General features: G+C 41.5%; 2 protein-coding genes across 2 annotated transcripts in view; one reads left to right on the top strand and one right to left on the bottom strand.

Annotated features, from left to right (window-relative positions):
- The window catches only part of LOC122760556 (FAST kinase domain-containing protein 3, mitochondrial-like), a 16,222-nt gene extending 5,512 nt beyond the window's left edge, over positions 1 to 10,710 (bottom strand). The window contains exon 1 of the mRNA XM_044015662.1: positions 10,485 to 10,710. The gene's annotated coding sequence lies outside the window, so the exon portion shown is untranslated. The remainder of the gene's footprint in view (positions 1 to 10,484) is intronic.
- wnt6b (wingless-type MMTV integration site family, member 6b) overlaps positions 10,666 to 15,662 on the top strand; it is a 20,673-nt gene continuing 15,676 nt past the window's right edge. Inside the window, exon 1 of the mRNA XM_044015663.1 lies at positions 10,666 to 11,366. Within this exon, the coding sequence (XP_043871598.1) occupies positions 11,287 to 11,366 (80 nt within the window). The 5' untranslated portion in view covers positions 10,666 to 11,286. The remainder of the gene's footprint in view (positions 11,367 to 15,662) is intronic.

Here is a 15,662-nt window from a genome sequence, read left to right as displayed (position 1 = left end):
CATGTGAAATATGAACCATTTTACCCTTTCACAGTTGTATAATGGAGATAATGGAAAGTCAACAAACGTTGTATGTGCAATAATTACATTTCTATCTAAAATAGAAGACACGTGATCACAGATTAAATGTCTAAGGCGGTCTGGTAATTCCCTTAACATACACGTGGCTTTATCCTTTTCCCAACATGAACTATAATTACAGCATCATCATCATTACCAACTCATACACAACGTCACTGCATCAGCGTTAATTACCACAAGATGGTGCTATATACAAAGAAAATGGCCTGCCTTGCTCTCAACCATGTCACGGCTAAGATTAATAATTTCATCCACATTTAACACAAGGAAACAAGCTCTGAGTAATAATGTTACAGTAAAAGCAGAGAATCTGCATTTATTGTGTTAATACAAGGACACAGATAGACACAGATAGACACATAGGCCATAGTGTGACATAATGACAGTAGTATTCTGTAAATAAAAGTCAATTTATTGGATGTTTTTATAGGTTTTAGGTTTTTTTTTTTTTAGAAAAGCATATATTCTGATATTACAGTCTATAAAAGTCAGTGGTTCTTTTCAGAATGTGGTTCTTTTCAAAACTCTGTATCTGTTTTGATTGCATCTGTGGCCTTGTGTGTGGCTGGTAAGACACAGGGTTGATCCAAAAGTCATCTCCTTCCATCTCCAAGACCGTGTGTGTGTGTGTGTGTGTGTGTGTGCGTGTGCGTGTGTGTGTGCGTGTGTGTGTTCCCCATCTGGTCCCCTCTATCTCCTTGCAAAAAACACCACCAGCCCTCTGGACAAGAGCTGGACTGAGAAGAAAGAGTGAAAAATACCCAGGGCTTTCAAATGGTGAGCAGGGCAGACTAGATAAGATCTGTTGCAATAAAGTTACTGTTCTGCCGGTAATGCTGATGAATCACATCGAATAGTCACCCTGGCTCATGTGTGTCTGTGTGTGCGGTGCGTAAATGCTATCAGTTTTTTGGTAAATGACCCACTGGAAATATTGACTTTTGTGTAGCTAAATCGTAAAATAATCAGTACAACTTCCCCAACCAAACGTACATGTTTACACTGCCCCACACACACACTCATTAATAAATCCTAATAATAATAACAAAATCTGTGAGCACCTTCTGTATTCCAGCTTGTTGTGACAGAATACGCCTTTGAAATTGAATTAAACAAAGACAGATAACTTAGTGTGTTGTTTATCCGAGGAAACTGGCAAAGGTTTTGGAAAATGTTGGCACAATGGAAACTCATGCCAGTACATGCATTCACCTACAGTATTACCCACAAACACGCTGTGTGTGGGAACGACACTGCAGCACGCAGCCATTTAAGCTCATAATCAAAGGTTCATCTGTGGTGTCGTTGGTCACATCTGGAGTTTGCTCTGTCCCTGTCTGTACATCGGGATTTCTGCTATTAGATCAGGGGCCTCAAACTCAAAAAGACCTGGGGGCCAGTGAACTTCTAGGCCGGTCGAGTGAAAAAAGTCCAACACCTCAGAAAAAATGAACTGTTAAGTGATTAGAAATTATGTAGTTCACAACAAAAAAAAACATATTTATGATGCAAAATGAATCTGTAAACAACAAAAAGAAGAAGAAACAGACAAAAATAAAAGTAGAATCCAAACATTAAATGAATAACATGTAGACAATAGTAATTCAAACCCTAGACAAGCTTTTTAAATGATTATATATGATTAAAATATAACCTAATGTATTATTGTTGTTACCCCATGTACTGTTGGTCAGTTTGGGCCAGTTTTCATTATCATTTTCAAATAAGTGTAGGGCCGCAGGACATCGACTGGGGGGGCCCGCAGGCCACACGCAGGCCACACGTTTGAGACCCCTGTATTAGATGAAACGTTACATTTGTTAAAATGGTTAGTGGTTAGTTAGTTAGTATCAAGCCATGTATTATATTAAGTCATAAACAACTATGATATGATGGAAACATGTTAAATTGAAATGCTGGCCTCAATGACAATAATGGTGCAGGATCTACACCATTTTAATCTCGAGCTGCGTATCTTAATACCTCTTAAGTTTCAGTTCCAAATTGACAAAAATCTGTCTGAATCCCTGTTCCCAACATGCTCCCTGTACTCTGATGTAGCAATACTACAACCTAAATACACATATATGATATTTGAGTGACTACTTTTTTGTTTAAAGCCTGGAGGTCTATTTTATACCATAAAACATTTTCAATACCATTGTCCTGATACTTTGGTTCACAGAGTTTGGTTTATTTTCGTTTAGTTATTTTGCAGTGAAACAACAACAACAACAAAAGACACACATTGTGCAGGAGAGAGAGATTCAGGATAATAATTGGACTCTCTCCTCATGCAAGCAAACACAAAAGTGCAGGGATTCACAAAACTGGACAGATGAGCAGCAGTATCATCAATCAAAAAGTAGGCACACATCTAAAACATCACTCAAACTCTGACAGTTTGGGTGCAAAAGGTGTCACATAAAGTCTCATCAAACACTTCAGGGCTGAGCTCACACACAACACACGAGAGGAGATTCTCGAACATTTCAAATTCCTCTGGCAATTCAAATGCAATAAGTTAGACTCGTGGTTCTGAAACTTTTTAATCACCACCTGAGAAAATATAGAGCTCTTAAAGTAACACCATTATCACCAACGTTAAAATACAGTGTCGTCAATAGACCGAGCAAAGTCAGCTACACACTTTTCACAGGAGGCAGGATTTATTCCCAATAAGATAATTTGCTCTCTCATCATCATCCTCCTCTTCCTCACATAGACTTTGCACACTGGTATAGCGACATTAGATTAAGATGGAACGAGACACCAGTGAGAGAATAATAATTATTTTGTTATTTTTTTCATTTTCTACACAGCTCCACTCCGATCTCATGCCCTGGTTTAAACAGCATTTCTAAGTCTTCCTCCAAGTACCACCAGGGGGAAAACGTACCACTGTGTGAGAACCATGGCGCTTTCTGCAAAAAACACCTTTAATTGGTTCATCGATGCTTAAAATGGAACTCCTTATCATCTGCCAATCTGCACTTTTCTCTCCAGAATAACTGGTGGATTCCAAGTGTGTGCACATCGTTGCGCTCCAAATAATATGCATCCAATTATGATTACACAGAGTCACCGAGCTGAAAACATGGGCTGGTCCTGTGCGAGACGAAAAGCAGGATACACTGTATCTGAATCACACCACGTTATAGAGCACACTGTTGACAGTTTGCACTGGTTTTCAGCGCACAGGCAGTTTCCTGGAACAGGGTTTACTTTCATTACTTGCTGTGACAAGACCATCATTTCACATAACTTCAGTTCCCTTCTCTCTAAGAACAGACTTTCTGTTTGTGGACATGTAAAATCATGTGGCAGTGAGAGGTATCAATATTTCATACTACGATCTCTCTCACACTTAACGTGTGTGTGTGTGTGTGTGTGCCAGTTATGAAGGAATTTTATAAACATGCCTTTCTCTTGGGAATTCCTGGGATGGCTTTGGTTTGTTTTTTTTGTTTTAAAGGTTAGGGCCATCATGTGTTTCTGATTTAGATATAATTCAAGCTGTCATATAAAATATTAGCTCCAGTGGGATTTCTAATCATTTTTCCTTTTTTTTTTAAAATCATAATCGCCTGGGAATGTGTTATGTGTACCGTGCAGGGTGGGCGAGGCATGGAAACAAAAGGACGCACGTGTGGCACAGAGAAAGAAAGAAAACAAAGGGAGAGAGAGAGCGAGAGAGAGAGGGAGAATTACATCCAGAGATAGGTGGTGCATTCTGGCAGACAGTAGGAATCCATTTCACACCCAGATGAAAGCAGTGTGAGAAGGGGAATGTGTGTGCAGCGTGTGTATGATAGGTGTGGCGGGACAGGGGTTAGGCCTGTTAGCTTTTCCTGGGTGGAGGGAGGGAGGGAGGGAGGGAGGGAGGGAGGTAGGGAGGCAGAGAACACTTCATATCCCAGACCCATGCTCTCTTTCCTCTCAATCAGTGACAGACCCAAGGGGAAACTACAGAGTTATTGCAACAAATTGTTTATCGAGTATGTTTTTCTGCAAAGATAAGCCTTCCTGTGATGAGATTTTCTAATAACGTACGACACACTTCACGTACACGGTACTACGCTGTCGATACAATACAGTATTGTGGTGTCGTATAGTAGTAATCAAAGCACACTGGACATTGCCGATACACAGATTCCTATTAATTTATTAGATGTTGATGTGATTTAATGATAAGTGATAACTTAAACCCCCGGGTGCACCATTGTTTTTTTGGATTCTTCTGCTTGGCTCTAAACATGCATGTGTATTGGTCATAATCTGACAGTGTGCCAGATGATGACAATCTGGAAGTTGTTCAATAAGCACATTTTGTAAAATATGTCCCCGTATACTCTTGCCTTTGCAGCAAGAAGACCTGGGTTCGCGACCCAGTCGGAACAAGAGCCTTTCTGCTTGGAGTTTGCATGTTCTCTCTGTGTGTGCGTGGGTTTTCGGGTTCTCCGATTTCCTCCCACAGTCCAAAAACACGCAGATTTCGGGATTAGGTAAATGGGACACTCTATTTGACCGTAGGTGTGAGTGTGAGAGTGATTGGTTGTTTGTCTCTATATGTGGCCCTGCGATTGACTGGCAAACCGTCCAGGGTGGGCCCCCACGTATCACCCTATGTCAGCTGCGATTGGCCCTCATGTGGAGGATAAAGCGGTAGAAGATGGATGGATATGAGAGAACACCAGTGTGATTGACAGCTGGTATCCTTCAATAGGAGCCTGGTTGTAGTTAGATAGGGTAGATGGGTGGGTCGGTGTAAAATTCTGGCTATACAAAATCAACATGGTGCTTGGGAGTTACCAGTTGCCTCTTGGTTTGTATCAAGTTATCAAATGTCATATGAACCGATCCAACATTTGTTAAGATATCTCACTTAAAGTCAAAAAACTGCACAAAGGCACTTGTGGGATTAGTCCTCTGGGGACCATGACTGCCCCATGATAGTTTAGTCTCTGCCAAAGTGATCTCTCCAGAGAGAATTTCACTGTAGCCACAAAGCCTGTAGCTTAAAAAGTTGTCACTGTCCTTTGTTCTTGTACATACTTGTACTGAGCTACAGCATCATGTGCACTTTACAAGCCAGGTGTGAAATTGTACCAGTGTGAAATAAACTGTGTTTGACTGAACTTGCCCGTGCACAAAGTGCTGTAGTTTAAAGATGCCAAAGGAAACATGAGATTTATATTAAACAGGTCTGACACACACGGGACATGGGCTGTGAGATCATGTCCGACTGTTATCATGTCATGCGCAAATTCGTCTGTCACCCCGTGCCATCCCATCCCTCTCCCCCTCAACTAGTAAATGTCAAGTGGAACGCAACCAATATTACAAGTTTTAATGAGTGAGAAATGCACCGCTGGCAGCTCTGAGTGAAGCTCCTGTATTTATCAGGGCGTTCTCTTTTACAATTCTGCACTAAGTCCCCACAGATGTGTTATACATGCTAGAGGGACACGTCACACATCTCCACTCTGACTTACGTGATTAAAATGTACGAGTCAGTGAGTAAACAACTATGGGAACTCCAGTTAATCAGGAAAGCTTTTAAGGTCAACATGGAGCGTCATCATTATCATCAGCATCACTATGGGAACTATGGGGATGGGGGAGCAAATACTCAAACTAGAAAACAATGGTTCTAGCTCCTGTGTTGGCAAACATCTGTCCTGCCACAGTGTCTTTGGGCAACACGTGGATTTTGGTTCTTTGTTCCCAAATAATCATGTGCTCAAGCAAACAGTCAGGGTGGAGATACTCAACCACAATGATTTCAGCCCATTAACCTCAACCAAAGCACTAAAATAGTCAGTCATTTCAACTCGGTTTAGTATGACAACTCAAATGAACAACATGAATCGGGTCACAACATTCTCTGCCAAACTTACACTGTCATTTTATGGAGACGACAGTGTTAATCATAAAGTGTGCCTTCCACTTGATGCATTCAAGGTGCTTCAGGTTTGCGTCAGCCGAAAATATCAACATTTTTTTTTCATTCATAATCTATACAGACATTGTTTCTCCTAACAAAAAAGCTCTAACGTGGCATGTTTGCCTTCAGTATTACAGTAAATACAAGGCGCAGTATCAAAGTGCGAGAACACCGAGCGGCGCTCCGTGTTGTGGACGTCGGCAAAGCTCGGCGACACTGAGGCCGAGGCGATGATGTATGGAGCTCCACACAGACAGAAGAATCTCAACAATGCACATAATGTACGTTATGAATCTAATGTAAGTGGGCTGATGGCCATCTGGTCAGGGGCTGTGCAGTGTCTCCTCCCAGCAGGCAACTAGAGTTGTGAGCCAAGACCCCAGGCCCAACACCCTGCCGGACTTTGAAATCAGATCTTTATTGTCCATAAAGCCGCAGCCAAGTATGAAGAATCAGCCCTCCCTAACAAAACACACTAATCCAGCAGAGAGAGAGAGAGAGAGGGACAAGACAAGAGAGAAACTGTGGAACAGCGAATACAGAGATACAGAAGAGGAGAGGACAGAGAGTGTAAGGTGACTGAAAGATAGATGTGTGTGTGTGTGTGCACAATGCATACTTAAAGTGCCATGTTTTTCCTCACAACTATGCCGCAAGTTATTTATAGTATATTGAGATAACTCAATTCTCATAACTTTCTAATTTTATTGTAGTTGGTACCAGTTCACATGTCGGTGCCCGAAAACAACTCCACACGGAGAAGCTTTCTCCGCTCAAACATCACCACGTGTTCCGTTTCAGGCGCAGTCTCGCAAGAGCTCACCTTGTTTTGTTTCAGCCACTTGATTTAAAACACGGGAGGAATGCGGGTCAGACAGACACAGAGAGAGAGAGAGAGAAAATGTATAATTATAGGTAAGGTATTGATTAGAAGTAAACATTTACACTAATAATAATGACACTAGCACATGTTTAGTTTTCAACAAATATTAAGAGTGACAATAACAAGATATTACAGCATTTAAACTGATGAAATAACATCGAGACAAATCACAATAAGTGAACGCAGTGATATTAAATCCTTTAAAGGCGGCGGTGTCGGATAATTCATTACTTTTGTTATATAAACGGCATCACCCAGAGGCACAAAACTCTCACGTATCTAGACATAGCAAGTGCCAAAGCAATGCAGAATTATTGTTTATATACTTTATATACACACTGGGGGTTATAATTAATTAGGCTTATACAGAGCCTGGGGGGGTTCTATCATTGGAGAAAGTTTTCACAAAATCATTGTTGCTAAAGACAATACACTATAGGCCACTTCTAATATCTCGGCCCCAGGTATTCACCACCTTCGCCTATACTCCCCGACGTGGCGAATCTATTTCTGTGAGCAGAGGCCATTTACTCCAAGGTTCAAGACACAGCATTATATCCACCAGCAATCGGGGGAATCTGATTCACGAACAGACGTCTCGTCGTTTCTCCAGTCGAACAATTAGACAATGTAATTATCAGCATTGAATCAGGTTTTGTCAAATTATAGGTGAAAAAACCTTTTACAAGTTTCTGTGGGGAGTAGGGGTAGGAAAATACAGGGTACCTCACGATACGATATGATGCACGATACATTGTCCACGTCACCAATGTCACGATACAATATAATTCTGTGATCATCGACACTTTGGAATGATCTGCCTCTGCACATAAGACAGGCCTCGTTCTTGTCTGTTTTTAAATCCCTTCTTAAAAACCACCTTTTCTCTTTGGCCTTTGACACTTCATGAGACGTTGATTTTTATTTATTTTACTTATTTTAATTTGAATAGAATTTATTGTTTTTTTTTATTGTATGGCTGCTATTTCTTATTGTGTTTTTATGATTTTAATTTATTTGAACCTGTTTTATCTAATTTTGAACCTTTTACTTATTAGGCCTTTTATTTATTCTGTACAGCACTTTGTTTGTTTAAAGTGCTTAACAAATAAAGTTGGATTGGATTGGATTGGACACTTTGCGAGACAATCATATATAGCGATACATCGCAATATCTGTCCAACTGAGGAAGCAAAACCTCTGTGAAAAGTTAAAAGTGCAGGATTTCTCTAGTTATTTACAACAAAGTGTATAAAGTCTATGTATGGGGCATCTCTTAACTTAGCTTTCTTCGCCATTATCCCGCTGTAAACTGCCTCTTTTTTGGCCAGGTAAGTTTCCCTCACTCCTTTGGGCAGTGCCGCTGTGAAACTAGCAGGGACTCTTTACTTTAGCGGCTTAATTTGTTAATTCAAATATCAACATTTGCCCTGGTGTGTCGATTATCATGTTGCATGAGGAAGGGCGATGGTATATCACCATAAATGGTATTTTGTCCCACCCCTAATGGGGAGCTGTGTGACTATCAGTCCAAAACTGGGACAACAGCAGATACTGTATACTGTATTATCACTTCTGAGGTATATTGTTTCACTTGTATTTGTGGGCACAACAACAATAATGTACATTCAGACAGGCCAGTTCAAGTTCTATTTTCCATGGCCTTATTCATGTATTTTGAAATTTGTTTTACATTTGGCTCCCAAAAGGCTTCATATTTCCAATCCAGGTGGTCAAGAAATCAAACGCTGATGCCAAAAAGGCCAAAAACATTTCTTGTGTTATAAAACAATTTTAAATGTGTCAATATGCACTTCGCAGGAAGGAATTTCATTTTGGATCACACATGATTGCACGTTTCCAGGTGTCAATATACATTTTTAGTTGCATTATCACTATGACTCTTTTTTAGTAAAAACATGAAATTAAATGTGGATGAAGAAATGCTCAAGTAACACTCAAGTCTGTGCAAGGGGTTGTTGATGCTGAGGGAACATGAAAAGAGATCAGGTCTGATACAAAGTTCAGGGAAAACATGTCACGAGTTGTAAAAATACATTTGTATAACACCACAATTGGTTGTTAAAATACAAAATTTCATGGGTTTGTCTCAAAATATTTGAATGGATGAAAGGTTAAGCCAATAAGAGTCAGGTTTTCAATAAAAATTACAATTTGGACTTTAATTTTATCAAAACATAAAAGTTGCCTGGATTTTTTCTTCTCTCTTCAGACAGGGCTTCCCATCAGGTCCGCTTGTGCTTTGGTAAATGGAACCGAGACCTGCGAGAAAGATGGTGGCACTTGACTGGGTGAGTTTGCCTTGTTTTACACTTGTGATTGATTGCATTACTGCAGTGAAACAAAGTCGGGTGTCAGTGGCTTTTATGGGCGACCACAGTACAGTGGTGTTGGATTTCAGTGGATATGCCCTTGGCCAGTCAGGTGATAATACGCCTGTTCACACACACACACATTTGCACAGCTATTCTTATCAGGACACTGACTTCCATTCATCTGGACAGCCTAATCAAAACCGTCTCCATAACCTATTACCTCTTAAATCCTAGCTTAAAACAGGACCTCAAAAACGTTAAGTTTAGTGTCATTTAATTTATAAGGATCCACATTATACTGGGCAATGGCTGCTCTTCCTATATGGCTTCCTATATTAACATAGAACAAACAAAACAATACTATAGAGCAGTCACATAATTAAGGATACATAAAGAAAAATCCAAAACCCCACAAAACTGTATATTAAAAACAACAACAACAACAATGTAATCAGTTATTCTCTAGCAAGGGGCAACAGCAGCTAATCAGCAAAACAATTACTCGCACTTCATGTTATTTTTTTATTTATATAGCACAATATCACTGACATACTTTGTCTAAAAGAGTCTTTCAGTCTGTAAGAATCACATCGAATTAGGGTAAACTCCTCTAAACTCCACGTGTATCACAATTAGAATAAACTATAATAGAAGTTTGACTGAAGGGCAAAAGCAAACATTGGTAATCACACAATGTCCAGGATAGATTTTGAGATATTTTGTTAATGTAATTCTTGATTTCTTTCTTTTGTTTGAATAACTAGTGAGGGTAGAGAATTCCATTTTGACATGACTGTGTACATGCCTGTGTTAGGTTCTGACCAAACATTGGTCCCTATGAGGACTACACTGTTCCTGGAAACGTCAGTGCCAGAAAAGGTCCCAAAAAAAGAACACACGTGCCCTCGCGCGCAATACAATAGGTAACTTCATTTGTGCGCAGCTTAGGTTTTGGCGAAAGTTTTATTCCCAAAAAAATATATATGAAATTGAAAAAACAACAACAACAATATATATCTTTGTGAAAAATGCAAAGCTATAAATGATGGGATTGAAAACAGTGTGACATGATGCAACACCCATCCAGATGGCTTCATACCGTGCCAGTCTCTTGGCACAAACATATCAGAGAGCTGCTATACCACACCTGTACTGACATCATCTCATTCCATAAGCTCTTATTTCTGGTCCACCATAAACACTCTGTGTGTGTGTGTGTGTGTGTGTGTGTGTTTACCCCCGTCTCTGCTCTGCTCCACGCCGGGTCCTCCTAAACCTAATTGGAGTTTCTGTCTCTCTCCGTCTCTGAGTGACAGCGAGGATTTCGCTGCGCCCGGAGCGACGTCACACCAAGGTGGAAGGAGACGAGCGCATTTTTTCCTCGCCCTTTATCATCCAAAGAAAACACATCGACACAGACCGTGGCTCTGCACTGGCGCACATACGCCTCTACCTGCAGCCAGCGCGCACCAAAAACTCCTTCCCCAAAGTGTATTTATCACTGCGTCATTTCAGAGCCACGCCACAATCCAGCAGAGCCACTAACAAACACCATGATTGGCTTTTATTTGTTTGGAAGGCGTCCGCGCTCGTCTCTAACACCATTTCACCTTTGAAACATAACAACAGAGAGGAGATAGCCCGGCTGTCCTTCCAGCCGCAGCTGCTGTTCGTGCGCTGTTCCGCTCTCAGCCCTGACTTTGCCGCTTTTGTCACTGCGTCTCTTTTCCTTGGGCAGTTGGTGAAAACATTAAATGTGCTGCGACCATGTGGAGGTTAACCACACCTTTGAAAGTGGACGTCTCTCCCGCAGCCTCCTGACCAACTTCGTTGCGCGTTGAGATGCGCCCGACAGAAGAGGAGTTGGATGATGAACCTTTTCGCGCTCTCTTTGACCCACAGCGTACAGTGAGATTTCGCACCGTCAGAGAAACAAGGGCTTCCTATGTATTTCCGAGGAAATCCAACCCGGCGTTGGCTGAGCTGAGTCATTTCTAACTTTGCTGGGGAATCTCATTGAGGATTTGCAGTTGTTCAACATGACGGTTCGTCTATCGCGGATCCAACTGGCCCTGTTCTTCATCCTGCTCTGCCCGGTCAACATCATCGGACTGTGGTGGTAAGTGTCGTGTGTCTTAATCACGTGTGTTGTGCTTTCGCGTCGATCGACTGTCTCACATGGGATTTAAATCACGGCACTTTAATTTGAGTTTTGCGCGCAATCGCTGCGCGTAATCACGTCTTCGGTGATTAACCGCTGCGCCATCACTCAGACACTTTGACGACTTTTCATCCAAATACGCACACCGTGTCAAATCGGCAGTGACTCACAAGTTCCCGTTGCCTAGAATTAAAAAAAACAACAACAAAACAAAACTTATCTCTACAAAACACGTCAAACAATTCATATAAATATCATATTAATTTAAATTGTTAACAAACATTCACTCAAAGATTGATTAAATATATATATATATGCAAATGGCCTGAAACAAAAACAACACATGTCTTAATTAGACTTGGTGATGTGGATTTCCGCAGTGTTCATTAAAACGCATCATTTGAGAGGGGAGGCGTTCAGAGAACACACTGAAGTAGGACAGAGAAACACAGAGAGGTGAGAGTGGTGTCTGCTCTGCGTTGCCTGCAGAGATACACGAGGGAGACTCTGTGTGTTTGTGTGTGTGTGTGTGCGTGGGTGTGGGTGTGTGGGGGGTCAAAGTGAGGAATGTCAGGTGGCCCTCTAGGCGCAGTGGATATGTCATCATAAAACAATCCATATAGGCTCAGCTCTGCTGATGTGTGTGACAGTCGGACAGACAGGCAGACAGACAGCCCCTGCAGATCTTCTGATAACACACACTGTCTGTAAGTCTGTCCATCTGTCTGTGTCTGTTCTTTCATTGTCTTGTGTGCAGTGTTTCACGAGACAACATCTCTCTCTCTCTCTCTTTCTCACACACACACACACACACACACACACTTCTGCAAAGTGGCAGTATTTCAATGTGAAGCTTTGTGGAGTTTTTTTTTTTTTTCCCTTCTCAAGCGAATCCTCCCACTGTTCATTCACAGCTTTGTCAAGGTCAGTGTGGGATGTGGTGTCACAGAAGCTGTGTAAGTCTACTGTACGGCTGGTATGGCCGGGCAGCCTCTGAAGGACGCGTCTCCACATCTGTTGAGGAGAGGCACAGAGACACTTGTACTTCCTCTGCTGACTTTCAGCGGGGGTTGAACCTCCGTTGTAAATATACTCCCTTCTACTGTCCGTCATCACATGTTTACACCGTCGTCATTAAGCCAGGACGAGTAATGTGACCCTAATGTGAAAAATATGCAAAAATGTCTTTGCTACATTGAGCAAATGAAAACTTCACTCTCAGTGTTTTCCATTCATCTCCATAAATAGTGGTCAATGGCAATACGAGCACTTTGATATCATGTACATTCAAATTCAAAGTGAGTCTGTTGCACTTTGAGTTTCCTGCTGCATAATCCTCAGACGTGTCTGTTATGTCGTCATAATCCAAAATATTTTGTAAATGTAAGGCCGTTCTCATGTGTATCCACAAAAACTGTGCATGGGAAGATCTGGTACGTGGTATGAGATATGGTAAAAGAAAAAAAAAGAATGCATCAAAATGGAGAAGAAAAGAAGCATTTTCAAATACAGGTGGACAAAGGGAATCAGATTAACCAGAGGGTCATGATCTGTCGACCCAGCTGTGGTGGGAAAGAAAGAAAAATACTGTCCCTTGAGGGGAATCAGTCATTTCTCACCCAGCTTTTAAACACCTGGTGTAAACAATCCTGGTAAAATGAAAATTGATCTTGAATTTTAGGATTAGTGGTTATCATTATTATATTCCCAAAAGTCATAATCTGTGGTGTGGTCAAACGCGAGAGGAAAAAGAACATTCAATCTTTTCATAGTTGATATCTAGGGCTTTATTTTTTTTCAGAGCCGAAAGAACTGCTGACAGAACTGTCACCGCTCTGCAGGCGGCACATTCACTACAGGACGCTTATTTTAACCAAAGCGGTCATGGATTAAGAGAACCGCCCTTCAGAAGTCACCTTCTTCCCCTCTATCCCCACTGACGTACGTTATCATCTTCCATCACTCACGCGTGTGCGCTCTCATGTACACACAGTGCCTGACTGTGGTGCAGCTTGGGCGAAGCCACACCTGTGGGCAGCTCCCCAGTCTGCCAGGACAATGATGGTCTCTGTTGAAAGCTGCTGGACATACCATCGGACATCTTTCTTTCCCCGGTCTCATGCTCGCTCCTCTTGAATGTCTCTATCTGTGTCTGTCTGTCTGTCTGTCTGTCTGTCTTTAGTCATACTGGCCCTTTCGAGAGGGAATGCCAGTCATTACGAGATAGGTTGTCGCTGAAGGAAGAGAGTGAGGCAGAGAGTGGGAGAGATGAAATGCTGGGAGATAGCTGTCCTTTCAGAGCCTCTGCTGATTACGGCCGCTCTAATCATTTTGGCCTGAGAGCAGAGAGCACAGCCTGAAGACTCAGCGGAGTGAGGAATGCCTTTGCTCTCTTATACTGGTTTTGATTGCAGTGCTTAGCAGGGCCAACTTTTCTGTGTGTGTGTGTGTGTGTGTGTGTGTGTGTGCATGCCAGTGTGTCACAGCTCCAGTCTGGGGGAGTGTGTCACTGACCCACAGGTGCACGCATGTGCAATCACACACACACACACACACACACACACACACACAGACACACACAGACAGGGTTTGTGAGTGTGCTGAAGTTCTGTCTTTGGTGTGTTTCTGTGTGCGTCAGTATAATTACATCTTCAACCAGTGGATCCTTTGCTTAATCTGTTCAACATGCACTCATTCAGTCACACAGTGAGGGAAAGATATACTATGTATATACACTGTTCACTGCCATCATCACCAGAGGAGAGTTTCATTGTAGCAGATCTTATCTTGTCCGCTTCACTATGAGTCTGAAAAAGCTCAATGTCTAATCAGGACCAGCGAGATGGGCACAGATAAAGATTAAATGACGATGTGGGCTTGGCATCAGGTAGGGAACTGAATTAACTGTGTTTATGTGTGTGAGTGTGTGTGTGTGTGTGTGTTTTTTTAGACATGTATGCTACAGTATGTTCTAGTGCCAGGAATATATACATGGCAGAGAAAAAAAAACACATGCTGAAATGCCTCTGTAGCTGGAGGAAGAGCCGGAATAAAAAAAAAAGTAACTTAGCACAGCAACATGGCTTTTACTGTATGTATTTATGACGTTAACTGCAGCCGCCGCTGCTGCTGTCTGGAGTTTTAACATTCATGTAAAAATAAATAGAGACTTTTATCACAATTTTGCCTTCAACAGAGAGCAAACAGAGCAAGAATTCCCATTAAACCACAGGAAAAGTGTTGTCCTTCTCAAGGCCCCGTTAGATTAGATTCAAGGGAAGATGTTTCTGTTCAAACGGCTTCAAATTCTGTTCAGGATTTCAATCACGTTTTTAATAAATCCGTGGAGTATCTTTATACTTTTAGTTATCTTTCACTCAAGAAAGGTTTTCTTGAGTGACAGAAAATATTGCTTTTGACTGGCCAGCTTTTCTTTGTCTGCCACGGGGCTAAGTTTGGCCGACAGCTTGAGTGGAGTGTGTTACAGGCTCACAGGTGCACACACATGTATGTGTTTTTGCTTTTTAGGACCTTTTCTGCCCCAAATACTGACCTTCTCGGGACCGGTAATCCTTTGTGATCAAAACCTGGTCCTATTGAGGCAGAACTGGTTAGTGTTGTATTGTGGTTAGGTCAAGGTTAGGGTTAGGTACAAATACTTGAACTACAAAATTCATGTATCTGTACTTTACAGGAATTGAACCCACAACCTTCCAGTTGAAAGACAACTTGCCCTACTCCTCACTTTTTACTTTTTTTTTAAGACTTTTACTTTATTTATAATTTATTACTATTAATAAGTAATATTATAATAAAAAGTGACTTCAAAGTCATTTTTTACTTGTACATTTACTCAAGTATCCCTTTTAGGTACTTTATACAAGACTGGGGTTGGACATGAACTGGTTATGGTTAAAGTTATGGACAACACTTTGATTAGACTGTCCCATTGAACAGAAGTTAGCAAGAGTCCTTAAAAGGATAGCTGTCCAAACTTCCATCTGTTTCTTTCTGACAGTAGCAGCTAGAACATCTGTTTCAAACCTCGGCAGATGTGCTTGTCAATGTTACTTTCCAATCTTTTACACGCTAAATATCTGGTGATGAGCCCATGCAAGCTCATCCATGCACTGACTTCTCTAGCCCAGCCACATCATATAAATATGTCTGTTTTCTGACAGCTTTTATCTTTTGGCAGTCAGTGCCCACTGGGTGTGTCACTGTTGTTACAACAGAGCAAACTGGATAGTTTTC

Source organism: Solea senegalensis, unplaced genomic scaffold (assembly GCF_019176455.1).
Source record: "Solea senegalensis isolate Sse05_10M unplaced genomic scaffold, IFAPA_SoseM_1 scf7180000013749, whole genome shotgun sequence".
Lineage (NCBI taxonomy): Eukaryota > Metazoa > Chordata > Actinopteri > Pleuronectiformes > Soleidae > Solea > Solea senegalensis.
Note: the sequence above shows the minus strand (reverse complement) of the source record. Positions and strands in the feature narration are given on the sequence as shown.